General features: G+C 39.7%; 1 protein-coding gene across 4 annotated transcripts in view; it reads left to right on the top strand.

The window, feature by feature from the left end:
• LOC124059035 (cGMP-dependent 3',5'-cyclic phosphodiesterase) overlaps positions 1-22706 on the top strand; it is a 135254-nt gene that overhangs the window by 37521 nt on the left and 75027 nt on the right. For 3 of the 4 annotated variants that reach the window (XM_046388750.1, XM_046388754.1, XM_046388751.1), the window contains one exon: positions 7532-7622. In XM_046388750.1, coding sequence (XP_046244706.1) covers positions 7532-7622 — 91 coding nt within the window. Of the gene's footprint in view, positions 1-7047; positions 7229-7531; positions 7623-22706 lie in introns of those variants that run through there. The other variant, XM_046388752.1, reaches the window with a different exon arrangement.

Here is a 22706-nt window from a genome sequence, read left to right as displayed (position 1 = left end):
TTCAGGTTCCTCCCCCTCAACCTTTAACTTCCCCTTAGCAGGTTTGCTGCCGTCCTTCCATAATCCTGTCTAGTTCTTCATTTCACTATCTTTCTTTCTTTTCCGTGTCCCCTGGATTTTATCACTAATTCCTCACACTGTTTCCCACTCACCTCTGACTTGAACACCACTGACCAAATACTAAAGGAAGGAAATGTGTGCGTGCCTGAGCATTGTTGAACAGCACATCAGGAAGGAACAGGCTATGACAGGAGAGGAGTTCTCCACATAAGAAATCTGAAATCTGAAAGTCTAGTCGGTCACTGGTCACTACCTATTGGCTTCTGTAGTCACTGTCTCTACCAGCACCTTGCAAGAGCTGAAGTGTTTTCTGTAAACCCTTTTCCCCTAGTTTTGTTTTACCACTTGTTACCTGAAGTGTTCTTCATGAAGCGTTTGCAAGTGGTAACAAAATGACATTATTTATTTAGGTTTCTGGGTTGGTGTTGACCTTTCTCTACACACTTGCTTTCACTTTACCTCTTTAGGTCATCAGATGATCCCTGGACCACTTACTGCACTTACTAGAAAAAAGCTGCAGAGTCAAATTCCATTTATTTTCTATTTAACATCTTAGGAACAATTTTGACTCCAGACTTGATGGATAAACATGAAAGCTCTTTAAAAATGAGTTACTAACATTTATAACTGCAGACATGATTGCTTTGTGGAAAGTAAGAAACCAATTTCATAATATAATTGACAATGAGTGTAACTTCATCCATCAAGTCTGCAGTTGTAAATGTTAATAAGTTGCTAACAAACAGATTTTAGTAGACCAGCCTAACGATCTAGTGGAGGGTGAATTAAAGAGTGCTGCTGTAGTAGAACCAACCACAGGGATTTCTCACACCCAGTCGTGGTTGTCAAACCTGTGCAGAGTCATTGTTGCTGTAACTCCAATCACACCCTCTCTGCATTGGCGGTGAGTGTCAGGCACTCTTGCATGGATCAAAGGATCAGTTTTGATGTCCTTTCAAACAATTACAGTTTCAGAGTCAGACCTCACCCACTTCTTACCCAGGTCGCTCCAGTCATGAAAGACTGATCGAAGAACAAAGCCAGCACTTTGTTTTGCTGGTGAAAGCCCAGGAAAACTGGCTCACCCTTTTTTGTCAGGTCCAAAAACAGTTAATCTCTCACATAGCCTCCGATTTCATCAGTAGTGAACCATCAATCAGGGCCAGCTCGGAAGTAAACCAAGAAACAAGACAACCAACAGGCTGTTTAGGCCGCTAGGTGAAATGTCTGTGGCAGGTAAGTTTATGTTTCATGTAAAATCAGAATCAGAATCAGAATTCCTTTATTTATCCCTGGAGGGAAATTCTTGAAAATACACAAATACACTTTGAGCTACTGGTTTATTAACTCAGAGTGTGTCCTACATACACAGGGTGCAATACATTAACAGAATTGTAGTGCTATTGTATTGCTCAGCAGGTGGGATTTGTAAGCAGCAGTGGACTATACAAAGAGATTTCTATATAGCCGTGGGGTCTCATCTCTTCTCGTCTGTTCTCTTTTTCAGTTCCCTCATTCTCTCGTCTACTTCAACTTGCTGCTCAACGCAGCTGTGATGGACTGTAGTTAGGAGACAGTGTGTGTTGGTATGGAAACTGGCTTATAAACTGTTCAGGTTGCCAACGTCCTAACTCACATAGCAACCGCCAACCAGCCGCTGAAAACGTTGACAAGAAGCAGCTTTGTGATTTCTGAGGTTTAGAAGCCAGAGATGTTGATTATTTTTTGTGTGTGGATACGGTGCTTGTTAACACACAACGTACAGAATGTATAGCAGCAGTGGAGTGCAGCAGACTGTGGGTTTTTACAGAGCGATACGACGTCTCTAGCATTTGAATGAAATGACGCCCACGCGGCTACCTTGAAATTTGCCAGTGTAGAAATGAAGAACCTTCTGCACTGCTTGAAAAGTTATGAGTCATCTGAAGACCTTTGCTTACAAAACACTTTTCAGCTTTTCGGGTCATTTGGTCAACTGATGAATTTTAAAACACCAAATGAGTATCTGCCATTTGAGAAAAAAAATAAAATCATTCAAATGAGTCTTGCAGAGGTGGAACAAATTTGCAACAGTGGGGTTCAGGCTGCGGCGTCCTTCAAACAGTGAAGGACTTTAAAAGAAGATTGTATACCTGAGTATAAACATTAATATTTCCAGTGTAGTATGCAACAACATATCCTGTTTGTTACACCCATGAAGTCATTAATACATGCTGTAAATACAAAATTAAATATGTAACAAATGGCATTTTAAGTGGGTGAAAATGAATCTTATCTTGCCCCACTGACTGTTTTTCCTGCATCCCGTTGGCAGCCTTGCTGTTGCATTCAGACACACTGATTCAAAGTGTCTTACAGAGCAGAGTGAACAAATGCATTGCACTGTTGAAATAAGTTATCAATACAAACAGGGCCGTTTGCTAACTGTGTGTGTGACCGCGTATGTCTGCGTGACTCTCTCTAAAGTAGGGCGTGTCATTGGCGCTTTCCTGCTGTTGTTTTACTGCTCATGTTGTTTAAGGAAATTAGTTATGAGTAACAATAAGGTTAAGTAATATTCCCTCTCTCTCTCTAACACACACACACACACACACGCACACTTGGACACACAGTTTTCTCTTAGCCATTAGTCATACGCCATGGGGTGAACACTTTTATTCAAGGCACTTTACAGTTCTGAGAGTGCACAGATTTTCAGAATTGTTGGCCGCAGCATGAATCAGACAGGTAACTTTGATTTTCTCGCCACAAATACCTATAGACCCACTATACACACTAATGATTAGTTGTTAGATTAAATCTCCCATATTACACGGTTCAGTGTGAATGTACTGTATGTTCTGTATAAATATGTACCTCCAGTCATAGCAGATATATTACTGCTGTGACAAAAGAGTTCTGTCCTGAAATTGCCACAAAAATGAACAAACTGTTTGTCACATCTTAGCAGATTAATCAGATCAAAGTCCAGATTCACTGACTTGTTATCTGCTGCAGTATAGAACTTAGAATAGCTGTGAATACTCACATCAACGTAGCTCTAACTAGTAAATCTTTAATTATCAATAATAATGATTAAAATGATCGGTCAGTTCCCTAAATAGCTGATTGAACTTTTTATGCCTCTTGACTTCACTGATTCATTGAGTAATCACTTTCGTATAAGCTATCGTTAACTCTGAACATTAGATCTTTTTCAATTTCACAGGAATGACAGTTGATCTATGCAATAGTGTGTCTTTGCTAAAACAGTTCGGATCAGTGTGCAGCTTTATCTAGATCGATTAAGATCTCCTGTCTTCACCAAACTTCCAGCAGAGCACCACACACTCGTCCCTGATCCGACCGAACAATCTGCACCTTACACTCCCGCTGCAGGCGTGACCGTTTACTGCCTCTCTCTATCTTTTCCGACTCCTCACACAGCAGAAGCATTTCTCCAAATGCACAATTGTTCATCAAGCTGAGCACATTTCTGAAGCCTGGAGATCCGCTATTGTTCCGCTGAAGAGGCTGTCAACGCGTTCGCAGATCCTTCTCAAGCTGTGATGGACTTGCAGTGAAATAGACACTGATGTGATAGGCTGTCGAAATATTTCTTGTCATCTGGGGTCAGTTTTAGAAATTGCTGCTGAGAACATGCTGCTGACACTTTCGATTTTTAGCAAAGAGAAATAAATAATAAAATGTTAATATATCTGTGGAGTGGCAGTAAGCTGCGACCTGAGGGGATGTCCTATAATAATCAGTCATTAATCAGTGATGACATGAAGCACAATGAAGAAATATCTACTTAAAGCTGCATAAAGAACTGCCACGTAGTTATATCAATAAAAAATGAACAATAAATGAGGAGGTTGTACAGTACAGAACAAATGAGCATTCTATTTGTTTCCTCGCATCATTTTTATCTCAGATGTTTTTATTATCTCTGTCCTTTTTCTGCAGTTCAGTCAGATCAGCGAGAGGGGGAGGGGCTCTCGTTCAATTGACACCTTGGTGTGTGTGTGTGTGTGTGTGTGTGTGTGCGTGTGTGTGTGGGTGCATGCATCAGGATGCTGTTAATATAGCTCCACCATTATGTATATTAGCCCTATTCCCGTGAGTGCAGCTTCACCATTTAGAGCTTTCAATCACTCCACTGCTTTATGGGAGTCAGGAAAAAATACACTCACACACACACACACACACACACTGCAGCAGCAGCATGAATAACTACAGTGCAGAGGAACATAATTAGCAAGGATGCAAGCATGGACCTGGAATCTGATGAGGATACAGCCAGTAACCTTGGTGTGCTGTGTGTGACTCTGTATGTGTGTGTGTGTGTGTGTATTTTTGAAGAAAACATATGTCAACAACAAGTGCTGTTGGCTGTGATGCAGTTTTATGTGTGTATATGATGTCCTCAAAAAATGTGATAGACAGTAATGTGTGTGTGTGTGTGTGTGTGTGTGTGTGTGTGTGTGTGTGTGTTGGTGTGAAGTCAGTGTTTTAGTGATCATAGTGAGTTTGTGTGTTGATTGCATTTGAGCAGCAACAACAGCCTCTGTTTTAATCACAAACTTAGGATCGATACTCTATTCTACTCTATTTGGCTTTGTGTGTGTATGTGTGGTTGTGTGTGTGCGTGTGCGTGTTTAAAAGGTAATCTAGATCACAGAGTCCACAGTAGATGAGGAGAGACAGACTTTGTGGAGAATTTGCTTTGAACTAACCTATTTTCTGCTGTTTGTTTGTACTTTTGTTCTTCTCCTCTGCTTGTGTGTTTTCCTGACCATATGCAGTGTGTAGCCGTGTGTGTGTCGCCCATGGCAGACACAGTATCAGAGCTGATAGTATGAACAGTGTGCAGTGCTGATTATCTCTGTGTGCATACTGTCGTTATTAGCCAACACTGGTCAATACAGTCTGAGGTTGTGCTGTGCAGGAAAACCTTTCATTGCGTTTAGACGGCAGGCAGCCTCGGGCTCCTCTGACATATTACAGTATTTTGTAGTAGAGCACATTCGTGTCAAAATGTGAAAGTGAAGGGTCAACCTCTGACTAGCTGTGATCTCCACCTCTCCTCACTGTTACCTTTCCAAGCATTGATCAAATAAGTCTTTCACATACGTCGTGCTCAAATACAGGAAAAATGTGTATAGCAGAATGCAACACACTGTTACATTTGTAACAGCTGTAATGATGAATTTGTAAAAAACAAAACAAAACAAAAAACATGTTTTTTTTCAAGATTTTATTTTATACAAGGGTGTTACAGCTTCATGAATTTTACTACAGGGCAGATAAAAGCGGATTTTGGGGATGCTCAAAATTCTTAATGTAAAACTGATCTGATGTTATTTTGTTTGAGTGGTTGGATTTCTCAGCTATTCAAAAATCCCTCGTTTCTCTCAGGCAATTTCAACCTCCAGTAAACATGTTACAAAGGCATTTCATTTTGATTGTTTTGCCTAATAATTAACGCTGTATTTTCCCAGCCAATTTTCAGCATTTGAACCAAAGCAGCTTGTTTCATTTAAATTAGAGGATTTGCTTCGCTCAGCCAGTTGTAACATGGCTGACACTGACACTGTTTGACATGATAGCTTCAAATTTATTTGAAATTTGCTTCAAAACCCTTTTAAGTGATCTACATTAATATTTTTTAATAAACTTTTAGCAGACAACCACAACACCATTTTATATGAGCCACAGTGTATTAAAAAGAAAGAAAATTCATGAGATGCAAAATCTCAGCCCATAAGAATCACAGCAGCACAGTGCTCATATGATTAAGAGAATATTATCCAAATTTAGTAAATGACTGAGGTTTGTTGTCAGTTTGATGGACCACATTGCACAGTTGCAGTCAACCTGCAGTCAACAGCTTTACCAATGTCACGTCAGACAGTCAGCGGTCAGCGGCACGGGGGGAGCCTCTCTGAAGCACACTGGGGCTGATAGGATGAGTCTGCTGGCTGATTAAATGTAAAGAGGCGGGTGAAGGAGATAAATCTTTTAAATCTTTGATTGCATCATAAATATGCATGTGGCTGTGTTTGTGTAAAGCTAGTTGTTGGGCTAAATCAAGTTTTATTTCTTTTCCAGGATTTTATTGTGTTTTCTTTTGAATTAGGGCTGAGTGACAATCAGATTATAAAACAGCATTTGTAGGCCCATCAGTGCAGTTTCATCATTTTTGTGCATACTTTATTTTATTGCGTTTTCTGATAACCACTGAAGAGAAGCTCTTAGCATGATCGTCACACATCTGGAAAGCAAATGAAAATCTGAACCATTCAATAAATGGCCCAGTGCCAAGTGCAGATGAAGCTACTGCAATATGACTCAAATGTCAACTTGTTAGTGCCTTTTAAAATGACAAAAAAAAAAAAAGATTCATCGATAGCTGCCTTTAGGCAGAAAAAACTTCCTGGCTAATATACTGAATTCATGAAATAATTAAAATAAGAGCTTCAGCTAATGCATTTCCCACCATTGATTGTTGGAGGGATGTGAATCACGTAGCATCAGTTGTTCCCTCAGTGGGCTTTTGTACTAGTATCACAGCAAACATGTTTTTCTACCTTTGCATCACACTGTCATAATTTGCATGTCCACAAAAGGTTGTTTTGTCAAGAACGTGTAAAGAAAGGTCAGTTAAAATATCTGAAACAAATAGTCAGTGGTGTCTTTTTCTGTCCACAATCTTTTAAAAAGTCCTCTTTTTTGGTGAAAAACAGTAAAATCCATGAGCAGTGAGCCTCATTCCAAATGTTGATAAATATTCTGAATATCATAAATATTTGCGTTTGGATTCCTCAGCTTCACATGTAGTGTGCCTGTATTCGTTTTTTTTTAGTATGAGATGAGAGTAGGCAACTGAAACGTGGGGAGGGTTGAGAGAGGCAGTAAGACCCAGAGGAGGAGCAGAGAGAGAGAGAGAGAGAGAGAGAGAGAGAGGGGGTGGGAGGAGAGAGGAGGAGGGACTGTGTTCACTCTCGGCTCTATGCGTTGCGACTCGTGGTGTTGCCGCGCCAGTGTGTGCCTGAGCCTGCCGGCGCGAGTGTGTGCATCGGTGCATCGCTGTGTGTGTGAATGTGTGTGTGACTCCAGCGCTCTCTCTGCGTACGACAGGTGGAGATGACATGACTGCGCTCGAGAGAAAGAAAGGGAAGGACCTGTAAGGACTTCACACACACACACACACACACACACACACACACACACATATGTAAACACACTCACCTTTCTCCTACATTCCCTCACATGCACGCTTTTGAATTCCTGCACTGCTCCCTTCAGGGAAAAGATAAGTTGTGGAGTGTGTGTGTGAAATGTTTTTTTTTTTTTTTTTTTTTTTTTTGCAGAAGCTTATCACTCAGATTGTAGCAGCTGACTCCATGTGTGCACAGCGGACAAGTCAAACACACACACACACACACACACACACACAGGTCCTGACTGTTGTTTTTGATGCCTACAGACGCGGTCAGCAAGTGTTTCTGCGTCCTGAGGAGAGTTCAGCCCCAGCCCTGACTACCAGACAGTCCACCACGTTGTCTGAACAGCTCCAGGTAGGATTCTTCGTCTTCTCTCTTGTCCACATTGCCTGAAAAACAGGATGCTATAAGCTTCTAGCTGTCTGCCCTCTTCTCTCTTCCTTCCTTTCCTTTATCCTTTTATTTTTTTTTTCTTTTGCCGAGTCTCTAACAGCTACAGGTAGACTGTGACACATTCGCCTCAGTATTCTCAGCTCTCCTGGTTTTAACTTCATGAAATCAGTCTCAAAATCCCTTTTGTGAGATTCCTATTCTCCTTTTGGTCCCTTGATGTCCTTCTTTGTTTTTGTCTTGTATACACACACTTCTGTCCTCTTCTCTGCCTCTTGATATTCCCTCACCGTTCTTGTTTTCTGTAACAATGGACTTTTGTCTGGAGGAGGTAAGTTTCAGCTCCTGTTGCTGCAGCTTTCTGTCTTTCACTGTTTGATTGAGTCTATGGATACTCATTACTTGCCCGGGGCTGCTGCTGTGTGTGTGTGTGTGTGTGTGTGTGTGTGCTCATATAAAGAATGGAAAGATAAAACATAAAACAACAATAAACATGAAAGGTAGTAAATTAAAGGCAGTGTCATTCTTGTTCAAATGGCAGATCAGAGCTTGTGCGCAGCCATCTCTATTTGCATTCATAACAACAAGTTTGTGTGTGTGTATGCGTGTCTGTGTGTGTGTGTGTGTTTTAGTTTTTCATTTGAGCTGAAGCAATTTGTTCTTGCAATTCCCAGAACAGTAAGTCTCATTTTGTTCGCTCCTTCTTTTGTATGATTTGTGACACACAAGCAGCCACCTAAAACTCAAAATTGCTCCTTTGTCCTATCCTCACACATGATGTCAAGCAGCTTCACTTTGAGAGTGTGTTTGTGTCTGTGCACAATATGAATGTGTTTGTCTGCATTTGTGTTTTATGTTGCAGTGGGATTTCATGTTGTTGGCAACAAAATAGGAAAAAATCTTTGATTGGATGCCAGTGTCGACATGTTATGCTCAGACCCAATTACCTAAACAGATACGTACTCACAGTGATGCAGGCGTGTGTGCACACACTGAGAACGCACAGACACACATGCACAAAATTGTTCCATTCATTCATGAGAGAGATAACCCACATTAAAATATTCCATGAAGAATTAACGTCTGTTTCACTTATATACATGTACATATACACATACAGTACATAGAGTATATTACACGATATGCTTGTGTTTTTTGTTTGTGTGGATCTCAGCAAGTTTATCACGATAACTCCATCACTTGCAAACATCCACTCCCATAATAATAACAGTCATGCAGTGCATTTGTTTTATTTATTGACCATTGCTTTTACAGGCTAGAGTGGTTGTGTGTGTTTGTGTAGTGGTGTGTGTGTGTGTGTGTGTGTGTGGACCTGCCTGTGCGTGTTTGTGCCTCTGAGCCAGCCCTCCACATACGTATTTCCGCGGTCAGGGCAGGTAGCTGAAAGTCTTGCCCGGCTGCATTCCTCTCTTACACCCGTGTTTGTAAATGCTTTGTTTTTGACGGCTTTAGTGTCACCAGTACTGTAACTCACTGGTGCTGCTGAACATGCAGCAGCGCCACCTGCAGTAGCTGCCTGAAAGTCATTGTTATGATCTGGAAGTTGTGCGTTTTGGTGACCTCATGACTCTTTATCCTCTGATTTGATTATGACGAAGTCTGAGTGTCCACAAGTGCTCCGTGTGTGTTCTGTCATTCATTGTGTTCATTTGTCCATGCATGTGAGTCAATGAGGCAGTAAAAGCAGCAGGTAAATCTCTTCTCAGTGTCCAGTGGAACAGATGTGAGGATTAATTTGTCAGGGAATCGGAGATGGTGTTCACACGCTTGTGTGTCTGTGAGATAAACACTACCTCACTCTACTGAAATTCAGTAATATAAGTGTATTTGTTGGTCTTGCCAATATATTTTATAAGCAAATTTATTCTTGATTTCAGAACTATTCATATTCACACATTAATGTATTTCAGTGTGACTGTGGGAGACTCAACAAGTGTGTGCACCTTTTAAAAAAAAAAAAAAGAAAAAAAAGAAAAAGAAGCAACACTTGGGGACAGGTGTGTTTATTCACCTGTTCTCATCTCTGATCCTCATCTCTCTGTCATTTAGCTGCACAGACGTCACTACATTTTCTTCTCATTAGCAGAGATGGTGAGCTAAAAGCAATGGAAAATCCCCAGCCTGAATTCTGGGGTGAAAAGGTCCGTTGAACATAACAAACATGATTGAACTGGACATAATTATGTCTGTCCATGTGTGGATGTGAATGAACGTGTCCAGGAACTCCACACAGTAATGCCCCAGATAGATTGACCCTAATGACATGAAAGTGTTTCTGCTGGATGGAGCAGGTTTAGCCTTGTAAAATGTGTACTGTATGAAATCATAATTTTCAGTTCAGGGGCAGGAGTGAGGCTGTTTGCTCTCGTTGTACTGCTCGGGTAAAGTGAAAAGACAGTTTTCTTATGGGAATAAAAAAGTGGCACATTGTGATGTCTGTTGCATAAGTTTCTCTTTGTTTGTGTCTGCTGCCTTCATGTGTATGCTTGTCCTTGTAGCTGAATTATTATTTGATTTAACCGATATAACCATAACTATTTTATGTTATGATGTGAGATCACTTTGTTGGTCTGCATGCAGTCATGACACTGTAGGCGATTAATTTTATCTCTCCCTCTCACAGTGCTTATCTCCCTCTTTTTCTTGAGATAGTATACCAGCTGTGCATGTTCGCCTTTTATCCTTTCATGTGGTTTTATACAGAGTAGGTATGTGAGCAGGTAGGCGTTCATAGTCTTGCTCAAGGGCAAAACAGCAGGTCGTGCAGCTGAGCCGTTGATGTAGCTCCTGATAGAGTGATGTTAAACACTAGCTAAAATGTATTCTATTATCAATTCATTTGAAACCATCTTGAGCCAGTAAACTGAGAAATTTCAGTAATTAAGAATGAATGTAAATTGAGTCTTTTGGCTCCTGGCAAAGCTTAATTTAAAGCCACCGAAAAGCAATAACTGGAAGAGGATCACATCATCAAAAAGTGCTTCTACAACAGCCTGAGTCTGGTGATATAAACCAGTATCCCACATGAAGCGATGAAGAAATGAAGCGATTTCCTTCTGAAGATCTGACTTCAGCCTTATGTTAAACCTTTAGCTTGTGTTTCTTTTGGTCTACTCTGCTTTTATCCTCGATGTGAGCACCAGCAGTCTGATGTGCAGCAGTAAGCAGCAGAGACAAAGCCTGATATTCAGCACATTTAATCAAGCACACACAGCAGTGGAGCCTATCGTCGGTGAACACTCAACGCTTGCGACTGAAACAAATTATCTCCAGTAGCAGCACAAGACAAGTGACCTGTGTAGGTAGTTTACTACTGTACTGTATGTGAAGTGTTGGAGGAGCCACTACAGAGAAAATGGTTTGTAGCTCATTCTGCAACACCAGATAACCACTGAATTACATGACCCTAACAACCTTTTTTCCCTGTAGACTCAAGTGAGCCCAAACACTGTAGTAAGAATAGGTGCTTTTCATGCATGTTTGTAATTACAGTCAGCCATAATTGTTTCCAAAAATATAAGCACTTAGAAAAAAGTCTGTGAATAATAAAAAAAAAAATGAAGCAAACATTTTTTGCAACAAAAAAAGTGAATTATTTCTGTTCAAAAATAGCAAAAATAGCTCAGCCTGTGTGATCCACAACATAGTTATCATATTGAGCTCCAAAAGCACCCAACACCCTGTCACTCATGCAGTTTATATTCACCAAGTGTGCACTCCACCCTTTTGGTTTTATTGCATTGGATCAAACTATTGGTAGCAGGAGCCATAATGCTGTACAATTGCCATCGCTTTGATTGTTCTTCAGTTTGAAACGTCGAGGGACTCGGTGGTAACAGGTAAGGCGTGACATGCATGAGTAGCAGCTGCAGCTCTGGCGAATGTGCAGTGAGTTCACAGCTTAAAGTTTGGTCGGTGCATCAGCTGATTCAGAGCATGGTGTTGAGCTTTTGAGTGGTGTGTGTGAACTAGCTCGCAGACTTTGTTTTAATGCTGTTGTTTGATGTGGGAAAGGTCTGTATTTTGTCTCAACAATTTCACTGTCAGGAGTTATATTACGTGGTTTCATTCAGATTTGTTCACAAGCAGGTAAATGCACATAATCTGCTTTCTGCAAGAAAGTGTTTCATTTTTTGTTTTTTACACGCGTTTCTCGATTAAACTCAGGGTTTTTCCATTTTTTCCTTCCACTTACACTGGCTAGATGAGACTGACCGCTGCTTTCAAGGGGCAGACTGAAGAAACAGACGAGATGAGCATCCAACAGTAAACATTATGCATCAATAACAATCTGTTAAATAAAACACCATGAATTCAGGGGCCCTCTGTATTTGAAGTTGAATTTTCTTGCTCTGTTTAGCTGGACCTACTTTCTCTGTGTTTTAACCAGTAGGTTAACAGGACTGTTAAGGAGCTTGTTACATGTTTAGCTTTATCATGAATTTCGTATATTAACCATACATTAAGATACTGTTGATCTCTATTTGCTTCTAATATCTCTGTCAGCATGTCAGTTTAAAGGTCGAAACATCAGCCTACATAAATCAGGTTTTTATTGAGAGTTGAGAGAGAGTTTACAGACTGTCACCCTGGTGAGGAGCTGCTCATTTATAATTTTACTGTCCTACTGGACTGTTTCTGCATCCAAATGTTCACCACCAGGTCTCATATCAGTCGATGAGCAGTAGTGGAAGAAGCACTATTTAAGAATACAAGCTAACATTCTCCATTCAAAATCCTACATAAACAAAACTTGGGTGTCAACAGGAGATAGATAACTTTCCTTTTCTGTGAAATAGTGAGCAGTCCTCTCACTTTGGGCTTTAAACAGCTACTTAAGTGAAACTACCTGAGAAGTTTAGATTAATGTACATTTAAAAGCATGATTTACACAATATTAACCCATGAAACATACTGGAGTAAAAGCATAAACAAGCATGAAATACTAATATACAGTTTTAATGTTTATTTAGTCCCTTGTGCTGCTGTGATGGGATTTCTCCTGTTGTAGAGCTCACTGTGGCTGCATGATGCAAATACAAACACAGAGGAGAAAGTGTTTTACATTATGAGGGCATAGCAGTGTGGCATTATCTGCTGTAGGGATCAAAGCGATGAGAAGAAATTTACACAAGTGGAGACCGCTGGGCTTTGCCTGCCATGGCACTTTGAATCACATATTCTGATAAATGACCACTGACACAAGGGCACCTTTACTTCTCAGCAGCTCTGCGAGAGTGCTGTATATATATGTGTGTATGTGTGTGTGTGTGTGTTTGCGTTTGTCAGGGTTAGTGTTTTCTTTTTGACGAATGGAGTGTATTATTTAGAGATGCTGAATTTTATCTCAAGTGGATCCCTGCAGGGTATGGAGCAGGCTCTTTCTCTTTCTTCTTGTGTGTGTGTGTGTGTGTGTGTGTGTGTGTTTGAGTGCACTGCACTGTCCACTACCCTACATACACCTATCGGCAGGTAAATACACGGTGTAGTTATACCCCACCGCCCCAACTTCAAAGAGTACTAGAAGGCATTTGGCTGCTCTGCATTCATTCAGTTAGCCAGCTAATAATCATGACACTTTCACTGTCTGTTGGCAGAGTTAATATAATTAAAAACAAGGCAAGAGGGCACAGCAATTTACATGCACTCTAGATACACACTGAGAGGCAGCACACAGTGCTGCAGCGGATTATTGTTAATTAAGTTCCTGTATTTTGTTTGTTTTAGAATGGCTGCAGTTTGCACGCTTGTTACTACAGCATAATGCATTTTATTTCAGTTGTTATATGCTAAGAAGGTAGAATGGACCTTTCTTTAATTGATGGGTTGGTAGTTTGCTTCCCAGCTCCTATTGCCCACATGTAGAAGTATTCTAGAGCAGGATGCAGAACTGCAGTTTTGCCCCTGCACCACTCATGCACTGAAACATCAATTCTTAACTAGTCCCTAGGTTTTTCAACATATATGAGTAATTATTTAGCTGATACAAAGATAAGGTAGAATGTGCTCTTGCTAAACACTTCTGCAGAAGGATGATCCATAATCCATACTGAAGGCATGTAAACCTGCTTCTGCTACGTGACGTGAGTTACCACTGCATGTCATTTAGTCTTAAGTAGTTTAGGAGGAATTTGACATTTCGAGAACCATTGTGTGCTTTTGTTGTTTTTCTACTTTGATAATTCCATGTTAAGGCCAGAGAAAGTCCAAAAAGTGTTCTGTGTTCATCCAACAATATGTTTGAAGTCATATGCATCAGTGAAGGACAAATGATCTATTCCTCTATCGTACAGACAACAGTAAATGACGTCTGTCTCAAGCAATTTCATTCATTCCTGAGCACAATGAGAACAATGAAAATGTGAGGTGGCTTTTCAGGCAGGAGGGCAAATTCACCACTCGGAGCAAAACAGAGTACAGAAACAACAAATGAGTCATCGGTCACCTCATGTAGCAGAAAGATTTCTTGTGCAATTATTTCTTAAAGTGCTACTCCATCCCAAATCTCAAACCTGCCTCTGTGAGTTTGGAAGGTGCAGTGGCAGCTGTGGTCAGCTGGACCTCACTGGATATACTTATAAACCAGGTGAAAAAACTAGTATTTTTAATCAGCTGTTTGCTTATTCACTCATTCATTTGCGACACAATCATCTTCTTTGGTAAAAATCCACGTTTGATGTCTTCATACAAGTTGTGGTGTTGGTGCTGCATAAGTGCAAGTTACACATCTGCAGACTAATTAATTATTGGATTTTGTTGCATAAAATAGCATGCACCCTACTGACTGACTCTGACTGATATTTTTTTCTGTTGGAAAAAAAAAGGAACTGAAACACTGAAATAAAATGAAAAGTAAATGAAGGTTACTACATAGCAAATTGGGAGTGATTTTAACGACACTACCTATTCTGCCGAAAGAAACAGCCTCTTCGTAGTCCACTTAAAAACTGTTGGAACATTTTTTTGCTATTCTCTGAGCCAATGTATAAAATCTATCTAAAACCTAAAGTGGGTGGCCTGCCCACACTCCTTTTACAAAAAGAGTAGATGGTTTTCTGTTCATCTGGCATCACTGCGGTAGCTCAGCACCAGTGAGGCCAAGTTAGACAAGGACGTGAGTGCAGAGGCAGGAGAGAGAGGCAGCATGAGTAATAGACAGTTTGTCAAAAAGCACGAACAGCAACATTAGTGGAGAACAGATAGATAGATAGATAGATAGATAGATAGATTCCCCCATCTAACTGGTGAAAAAGGTGTTCTTTTCTATTTTCATTCATTCATTTCCCTTTTAATATCTCAGTGTGTTTTTTTTTTCTTTTTTTTTTGAGGGTTGTTCGTGTGTTTTAGTGCTATTCTCTTTCTGTCCCATTCAATTTGCAGTCCTTCCTTTGTGGTAATAGAGCATTACTGAATGGAGACTTGAACAGAGGGGAAAATAAAAGGCGGAGAAGAAAGAAAAGAGCCGAGGAAGTGGGTGAAAGAACAGCGAGGGAAGAGGTGTCAGTATGTGATTTCCCCAAGGGATTGAACTAAAAGAGAGGGGCGTGCCCCTTTCTCTCTGGCTCTCTCACACTTAGTTTCTGTGTGTGTGTGTGTGTGTGTGTGTGTGTGTGTGTATGTATAACTTCACCTACACAGTGTACTCTTGCCCTGTGCCACTGCAGTATTGGCCTTTATGTATCTCTGACATGCTCTAGGTTTCCCACTGGACAGAAGTTTCAAAAACCAGCCTGTCCAACAGAAGCGTGTGTGTGTGTGTCTGCATGCATGTGTGTGGTAAACACGTGCATCTCTTGCATGTAGGTGTGTTTTTATCATTATATATTCGCCTTTTTAGATATTGGTTGACTGACTTCCTTATTGATCCAGTTGACACCAATAATGGACATTGATCTCCTTCCATTTCCCCACGTACACACACACACTTCCACTCTCATACAGTACTGTGCACACACACACACACACACACCTACATGTTGCACTCAAACTTACACTTAAAACTTTCCATAGGCACAGAGGTCAGCATCCCTCAGGCTTATGTACCTTTTACTCTAAAAGCTTAGCTGCATCAAGAGAGATACATTGAGACATGTGAGTGGCTTTTAGATATCCCTGCGGGGAAACTGACAGTTAACTGAAAGGGTAATATGAGTGCCTATATCTCAATGGACAGTGAATGTAAAAATGAGCTGTATTTGGCACGCCAACTGTCTAAACACCAACAAGATATCTCATCTATAAAACTGAATGTAGATTTTGACAAAGATCTATGTAAGCACACATTGGCTTGCACAATTAACCATAACAGCTTCATCAGAAGCACTTCATGAATATTTATAAAAAATGTGTTCATCTATTATTTCATGCAAAAAAGCCTAATTATTAATAAAATAATAAAATGTAGCTTTTTGGGGAGAATATCACATAACTGCAATGTTTAATCCTGGACATGAAACTTAATCTTGTGTGACTTCTTTCAACTGTGCTTTCAATTAAAGCCAAATTGCTCAAATATAATCAGAAAATTTTGTTTTTCTATGGAGCTTGTACCAATTATTCGCTGTAGTCCCACTGGGAGTGTTTCCTAAATATATTAACATTTGTCATGCTAACAGTGAAACATGAAATGCTTTCATGTTGCTGTCCTTGTTGTTCAGACAGGCTTTTTGAAGCAGCTTGTCTGTTTGACCTCCTCAACATTTGGTGACAGTGATAATATGTGCAGTGAAAAACAACTTTAGATGGAAACTCAAAACTAAACCATTTTACTGTTCTCCAACTCTTTGCAGATGACTCATTACTTTCCAGTGAACGCCTGTTGCTAAAGGATGATTTGTTTGATATGGTGGGTGCAGTTGTTGGTCGCAGTCATCGGGCCGAATGTCAGGGAGGAAAGGGAGACCTTCCCCTGCTGTATAGCTCATCGTACACACCAACAGTTTGTCAGAGTTTAAATGGAAGGTAGAGCAGCCAGCCACCAAGTGCATCGAGGCGTCGCCATCGGCATTTGAGCTGCATGGAGGTGTCTCTAAAGATGAGCTCATGCAGCACCAGTGTCATTATATGGTGTTTGAAGCAGAGTCGGTGCCGGAGGGTGTAGCTGCACATTGATGCAGAGCATATGAAAGTCAAGAATGTTGTATCAGTGATAACACAAAGATTTATATGGTTGAAAGAGTCTTGAAATTGAAGTGCTATGTTTCTCTGATAGATATATCATGAAGTCGCTCACGGCTCCATGCTTAGGCGCTACTTTCTCTTAGTAAACAAACCAGTCAGACCTTCAACATGCACATCACAAATAATTCAAAATTTTGATATTTTAGTTTCATCACATGTTGATCAATGAAATGCTTCAAAATTTCTGAAAGGAGCTTAGTGCAGTTTACCTGCAGTGAAAGGAAATCTAATGTTTCAGTTGAATCACATAATTCTTTGTGTAGCTAAGTGCTAACAGCTAAGTGAAAACAGACACTTCACACATGTGAGTTAAATTTATTTTCATTGCATCTGCTTTACTAAACCACTTCAGCATTCTGTCTCCTGTCTTATGGCCTTACTTGATATATTGCTTTATTTTGAATTGTGTTTCTTTCCCATTGTTTTTCTTGGCCTGCCCTACCCTTTCTCTGATTGGTTGCCTTTGTTGGTTGGGCTGGTTAAGTTGAGACATGAGGAGTAGGTAAGAGTAAAAACAAATCAATCTTAAAGTACATTCCTGCTAGCATTATAAAAAGATTAAAATTGACTTTGTGGAACTCATAGAAAGCCTGAACTCCTGCAGGCTGTGTGTTGAAGAAGTCTAATTAATGCAACTTTTCAAGGAGTAGACACAACATATATTAAAAGTGAAGTACTTTTTCATGAAAAGTACTTCACTTTTAAAGTATATAATTATAATTAGAAACACAGCTGCCAGGATGGGCTTTATTATGCTGAATGCTAATTAGACGCTATTGTCAGCTATAAAGTGGCCTGACAATTGACACTTTGATATGCCGTTTTTAAAACAACAGGAGACAGCTACCAGAGCTGCCAAGAGCTGGTGTATTGGTCAGAACAACAGAAAAATAATTTCATAAGTCAAGAGCAGCAGTGTGAAAAATCAGAGAAAACACAGACAATCTGCATTAATAAAGAGAAACAGAGGCCACTGGTAGAAGATAACCAAGAGCAACTGATTATTTATTAACTTTTTAACTTTCAGAGTTTGTTATTTTGTCTCTCCTCTCTCGACCCACAGTTGGCCCTGATTTAGACATGAAAGCGTTTGATCCTGACTGACGCTAACGTTTTTCACGCCTCTGACGTCTGCTCGTCTATGATGTAACTTGGCAGCTCGTCCACCAAAAAAATTGTTAACTGGTGGCATCTCCGTGTTAAACTGTCTCATTTGATCCTCTCCGTCACAGCTTTTCTTCTCTCCTTTTCACTCTCTCTCTTTCTGGTTATTCTTTATCTTTTTGCATGTGTTCCTTTTCTTCCTCTTCTTGATGCGCAGACATATCACTCGCATTTCACTGACAGCTCGATACTCTTGATCTTAATTGCAATCTGCCCTCTGAAGAATCTTGACATGTTGTGTTTCGGGGGCTAGACTGCAATCCATGTCGAAGTATGTAACTGCCGAACCACTCGACAGGCGTGTAGAATAGTGTATGTGACTAATGTTTCATTTGGTGCCACTTGATCGCAGCCAGTATGTCAGAGTGATGTTGACGCTCTGTCCATCTGTTTACTTAGTGTTCTTTCTTTTGCGTTAAGCTACTAGTGGTCCACTTCTCATCAGGCTTGTACCCTCCAATGCTTCACTCTTGATGTTCCTGAATGTATTGCTGCTCAGTTGATCAATTGTATAGGTACTTTCAGCATGAGTGTTTGTTGAAATTTATAGAAAATGGGAGGCAAACTGACAGACTGACTGAATGGCACAAAACCAGGCTAATGTGTTCCAGCCTAAGATAATCCTGTTTGACCCTGTAGAGGAAAACAGAAGAAGGCTTTTTTCCTTTCCACTCATGCCATTTTACATCCACAATTTAATTTAACTAAATGCTTCCTGGGGGCTGTGATATCAAATGAAAAATAAATTACAGAATTGAATTCAGTCAGAGTACTGATGGGCTGCTAACAAACATAGTCAAAACACGTTATCTCCAGACCTAAAACCCATTAAAGGGAAAAATTAAAAAGAGCAAAAATACAAATGAGAGCAACCATCATGTAAAAACATGATTTCTGTCATTAAAATAATAAAAAAAAAACTATATATAAATAAAATTCTACACCAGGTTCATCCTAACTCACTGATGGATACATAGATTTTTCTTTTAGTTCTAATATCAAAAACATCTACACGTAGTAATGCTCCGCTGGCATACCTCTAAGCCACTGATCTGCATGCGGCTCTTTTTTATAGCTGCACCACAGGTGGGAAGCGTACAGAAGCATACTGCTCTGAACAGCCAGACATTAGTATTAGTGCAACATTTTAGTGTGAGCATGCTGCCCTGAGTGTATTTGTCAAGATAAATCTCTGTGGCCCATTAAGCCTTCTGTAAAATGATAATTAAAGCAGTTGACCTTATTGCATTTCCAGTGTCTATCCTCTTTACATCTAATTAGCATTACTTTTTTTTGCAATAGGTTTGATTTTGAGGTTTCCATATAGAGAATATATATATATATATGGAATAATTAAAAAAAAAAAAAGAAAACATACCCAGGGAACACTCTTTTGTTTTCGAACTTACTGTTGTGTTTTAAAACACATCTCTTGTGTCTTCTAACCACATCACAGCTGTCTGGGAGGCAGATCATGGTATGAAATTGTCTGAGGTGGTGTGGAGGGAGCGATTTGTGAGGATCCATTTAGGTTCAATTTAATGCCAGATTGCAGGTTGATTTAGTTCAAAGTTATGCATTGATTTCATTATTTTAAAGAAAAGATTAACAAAATTTATCCTATCTTATATTTGTGAGAGATACAACATATCAAAAAGCACTCTATGGTTCACACTTTATGGATTTATCTTCTGAATGTCCTTTTTTGGCAGGACACATTTGTTACTGTCAAGTTTATAATGTAAAGATAGAAGTGCACCGATTACCTTGTTTGATTGTTACAAAACTTCTCTTACACTGCCGCAACTTGTACAGCAGACTCTTATGTTTGGTACATTAGTTGTAAAGAGGATAATCCTCAGTGAATTATCCTTGTTTTTCCACATGGGTCGATGAAATAACATGAAATGAAAAATGAACTGTTCTGTTTATAGACTATTAATGTTAATTTACAAGAGATTAGTTGATTCCACTATATTGCAGTTTTACGGTGTGGATATTGAGGTACTCGGGGTTTTGTTTAGTCAATCATAAGCCTAACATACACGTAACCAGTGAGGAATTGTGGTGACAATAACTGACAATCAGCTTGCAGTTGTCATTATTATTATTAATTAACAGCACTGAGATGACCAAGAGTGTCAGATATGATGGGCTCAAAGGACAGTAAACTGGGTGGTAAGACGTGGGATATGATTTTCGACAATTTATTTTGTATCTTAGGAGTAACGTGATCAGTTCTGCGTACCGAACAGTCATTAGGCTTTTTTGTTGCTGCAGACACCACATTACCATACTCTTGGTGTCATAAAAAGTATCTGCTAATCTGCTGTTCACACGGTTAAATAAGTTGTAATAAAGTGTCTGCCATCAATATTGGATGGTAAAGTTTTACTGTTATTCATAACTCTGGCCTTTTGTAAAAAGTAATTAAAATTATTATTTTGCATGTTCCTGGCAAGAGAATAAGTCATTGTGGAGCTGTCATTTCTTTTATTGAAGCAAAGTAGAATACTGAATACAAATGTACTCAAGACTGTTGGAGAATAAAATGTCAATATGTGGAATTTTGCCCCGCAAAATCAATTTTAAATCAATATTAGTATTTGCTGAGCCTATTTAAATTGAGTTTAAAGTTCATGTGATGTCTGCTGCCTGCAAGTGCAAAAGCCAGATAAGAGACAAAATGAAAACTCAATTTAGAGCATGTCAGCAGGTAAAAAAAAACTGAGTATTAACTCAGCACACTTGCAGACAAAACAATGGAGCTTTTGAAAGTGGTGTATTATCCTCCTCCACCAACCTCAATACTGTGTACAAGTCATCTTTTTCACTGTGACTACCTGTGGTTAGTTATCAGTTTGTATGTATGTTACCCTTCATCAGAGACACATTTGTAAAATTTGTCATCAAAATAATCTACAGTGAGACAATAGCAACTACCAAAATTTCTTCTAGCTGTTACATGCATTAAGGTCACGTTGCACAGTGACAAAAAATCTGTTATAAACTTAAAGATAGGAAAAAAATTGAGATCCAGCCAGGACCCACAAAGTTGGCAATTATAATATTCATAGGACGCATCCCAGTTCCTTTATTTAATATTTCCCCGCTTCTTGATCCATTCTTGAACCAGAGGTTGTTCTGTTCTGCCTGTAGATTGTCAGCCAGGCCTTCTCGTCCAACATCAGTGCCCAGCCTCACTATAACTACTGCATGAATGGGCAAAAATTCCCACAGAAACACAGAAACAAAAAAATGTTGTGGAAGGCCTTGCCAGAAGAGTGGAAGTTGTTATAGCTGCAAAGCTGTTAAAGTCCCAGTTGGTGGTGTAATGGTCAGGGGAGGTGTCCCAGTACTTTTGTCCATGTAGTGTAGCTTCACAGGACATCTCAGTTTTTCTTCAACATCTTTCCTTGTTTCCTCTCTGGATGCAGCTTAAGAGAACTGGGATGTACCCAGTGTGTGATGAGCCAACAGGAGGTCTGTTCACATCACTGTGAACTGACCCCAGCTCACAAAAGCTTTGCAAGTATTTGCTGATCTCTGCGCCCACTGTGGGATAGCTGTTTTTTCTGTGCTGTGCTAAAAAACTCTTTCCCCTGAAGTGCTGCTGCTGTCTTTACTTTGACATCACACCAGAAAACAACATTTCATCTTCCTGTAGATAATTTTTTTGCTGTCATCGGTCTTTGCAACAGTTGCAAGTTGAACTGAAACTAATTCATAAAGAAATTAAGCACACAAAATAATAATTTAATAAACATCAAACGATTCTACAGAGAGTGTACATCATTAAGACTCTTATCAGTGTGTGATGTCTAATGAGGTTTTTGTTATTCATTTTCTGGAATAACCACTTCCTTCATTTCGCCGAATGCTTGCCAGACACTTACTTATACCCCACCTTTTTTCTGTTTCACAGTTTTAACTTCAGAGTTTTTCTCTACTCAGTGTGTAGACAGAGAACACAGTGATAACAGTCATAAAACTGTGATAATAACAGCAATACAGAATTCCATCTGAGTAAGTGGGTGACGCATCCCTTACTCAGCAAGCTGAGACGTGTCTCGCAGCTGTGTGGCATTGCTGGAAAAAAATGGCATCTTTCTCTGTTACAAAGGATTTTTCCCTCTAAGATTGTCTGAACTTTGACTTTTTTCTCCATATTCGGGAGACAGAAAAACCTGATGTCTGTCGCTGATTTGTCAGATCAGAGGCTGAAGCATTTTTCTGCTATTCTTCTCATCACCTCATGTTTTATTTCAAAATGGCAAAAGAATGCCAAGAACAGAAGCTGTCGCAAACCAACCCTGTCTCCTAGAAATTGCCATTATATACTACTAATCTGGGTGGGCGTCAAGTCACTTTTAACTTTTGCCAATTGAACACGGTCCACGGAAGAAATAGTTTTGCACACAGGAGGTTATGTTCAGACTGGTATGCTGCGGCATTTCTTTGGTATAAACAGACGAAGAGAGATGGATTATTAGTCTGAGCAACAGTGGCTGCCATGTGTGCTTACACTTACATTCAGCAGTCGATTGTATCCCCAGCGCATTTCTCTAAAGCATTAAGTAACGTTAATTAATTAAAGAGCCTGTTAACCAAAGGTCAATGAACTTTTCTGTGATCACTGGGCGATCCATGAGCTGTGCAGTTTGTTTTCTTTCACCATTCTTT

Source organism: Scatophagus argus, chromosome 5 (genome assembly GCF_020382885.2).
Source record: "Scatophagus argus isolate fScaArg1 chromosome 5, fScaArg1.pri, whole genome shotgun sequence".
Classification (NCBI taxonomy): Eukaryota; Metazoa; Chordata; class Actinopteri; family Scatophagidae; genus Scatophagus; species Scatophagus argus.
This window is presented reverse-complemented; position numbering and strand designations above follow the sequence as displayed.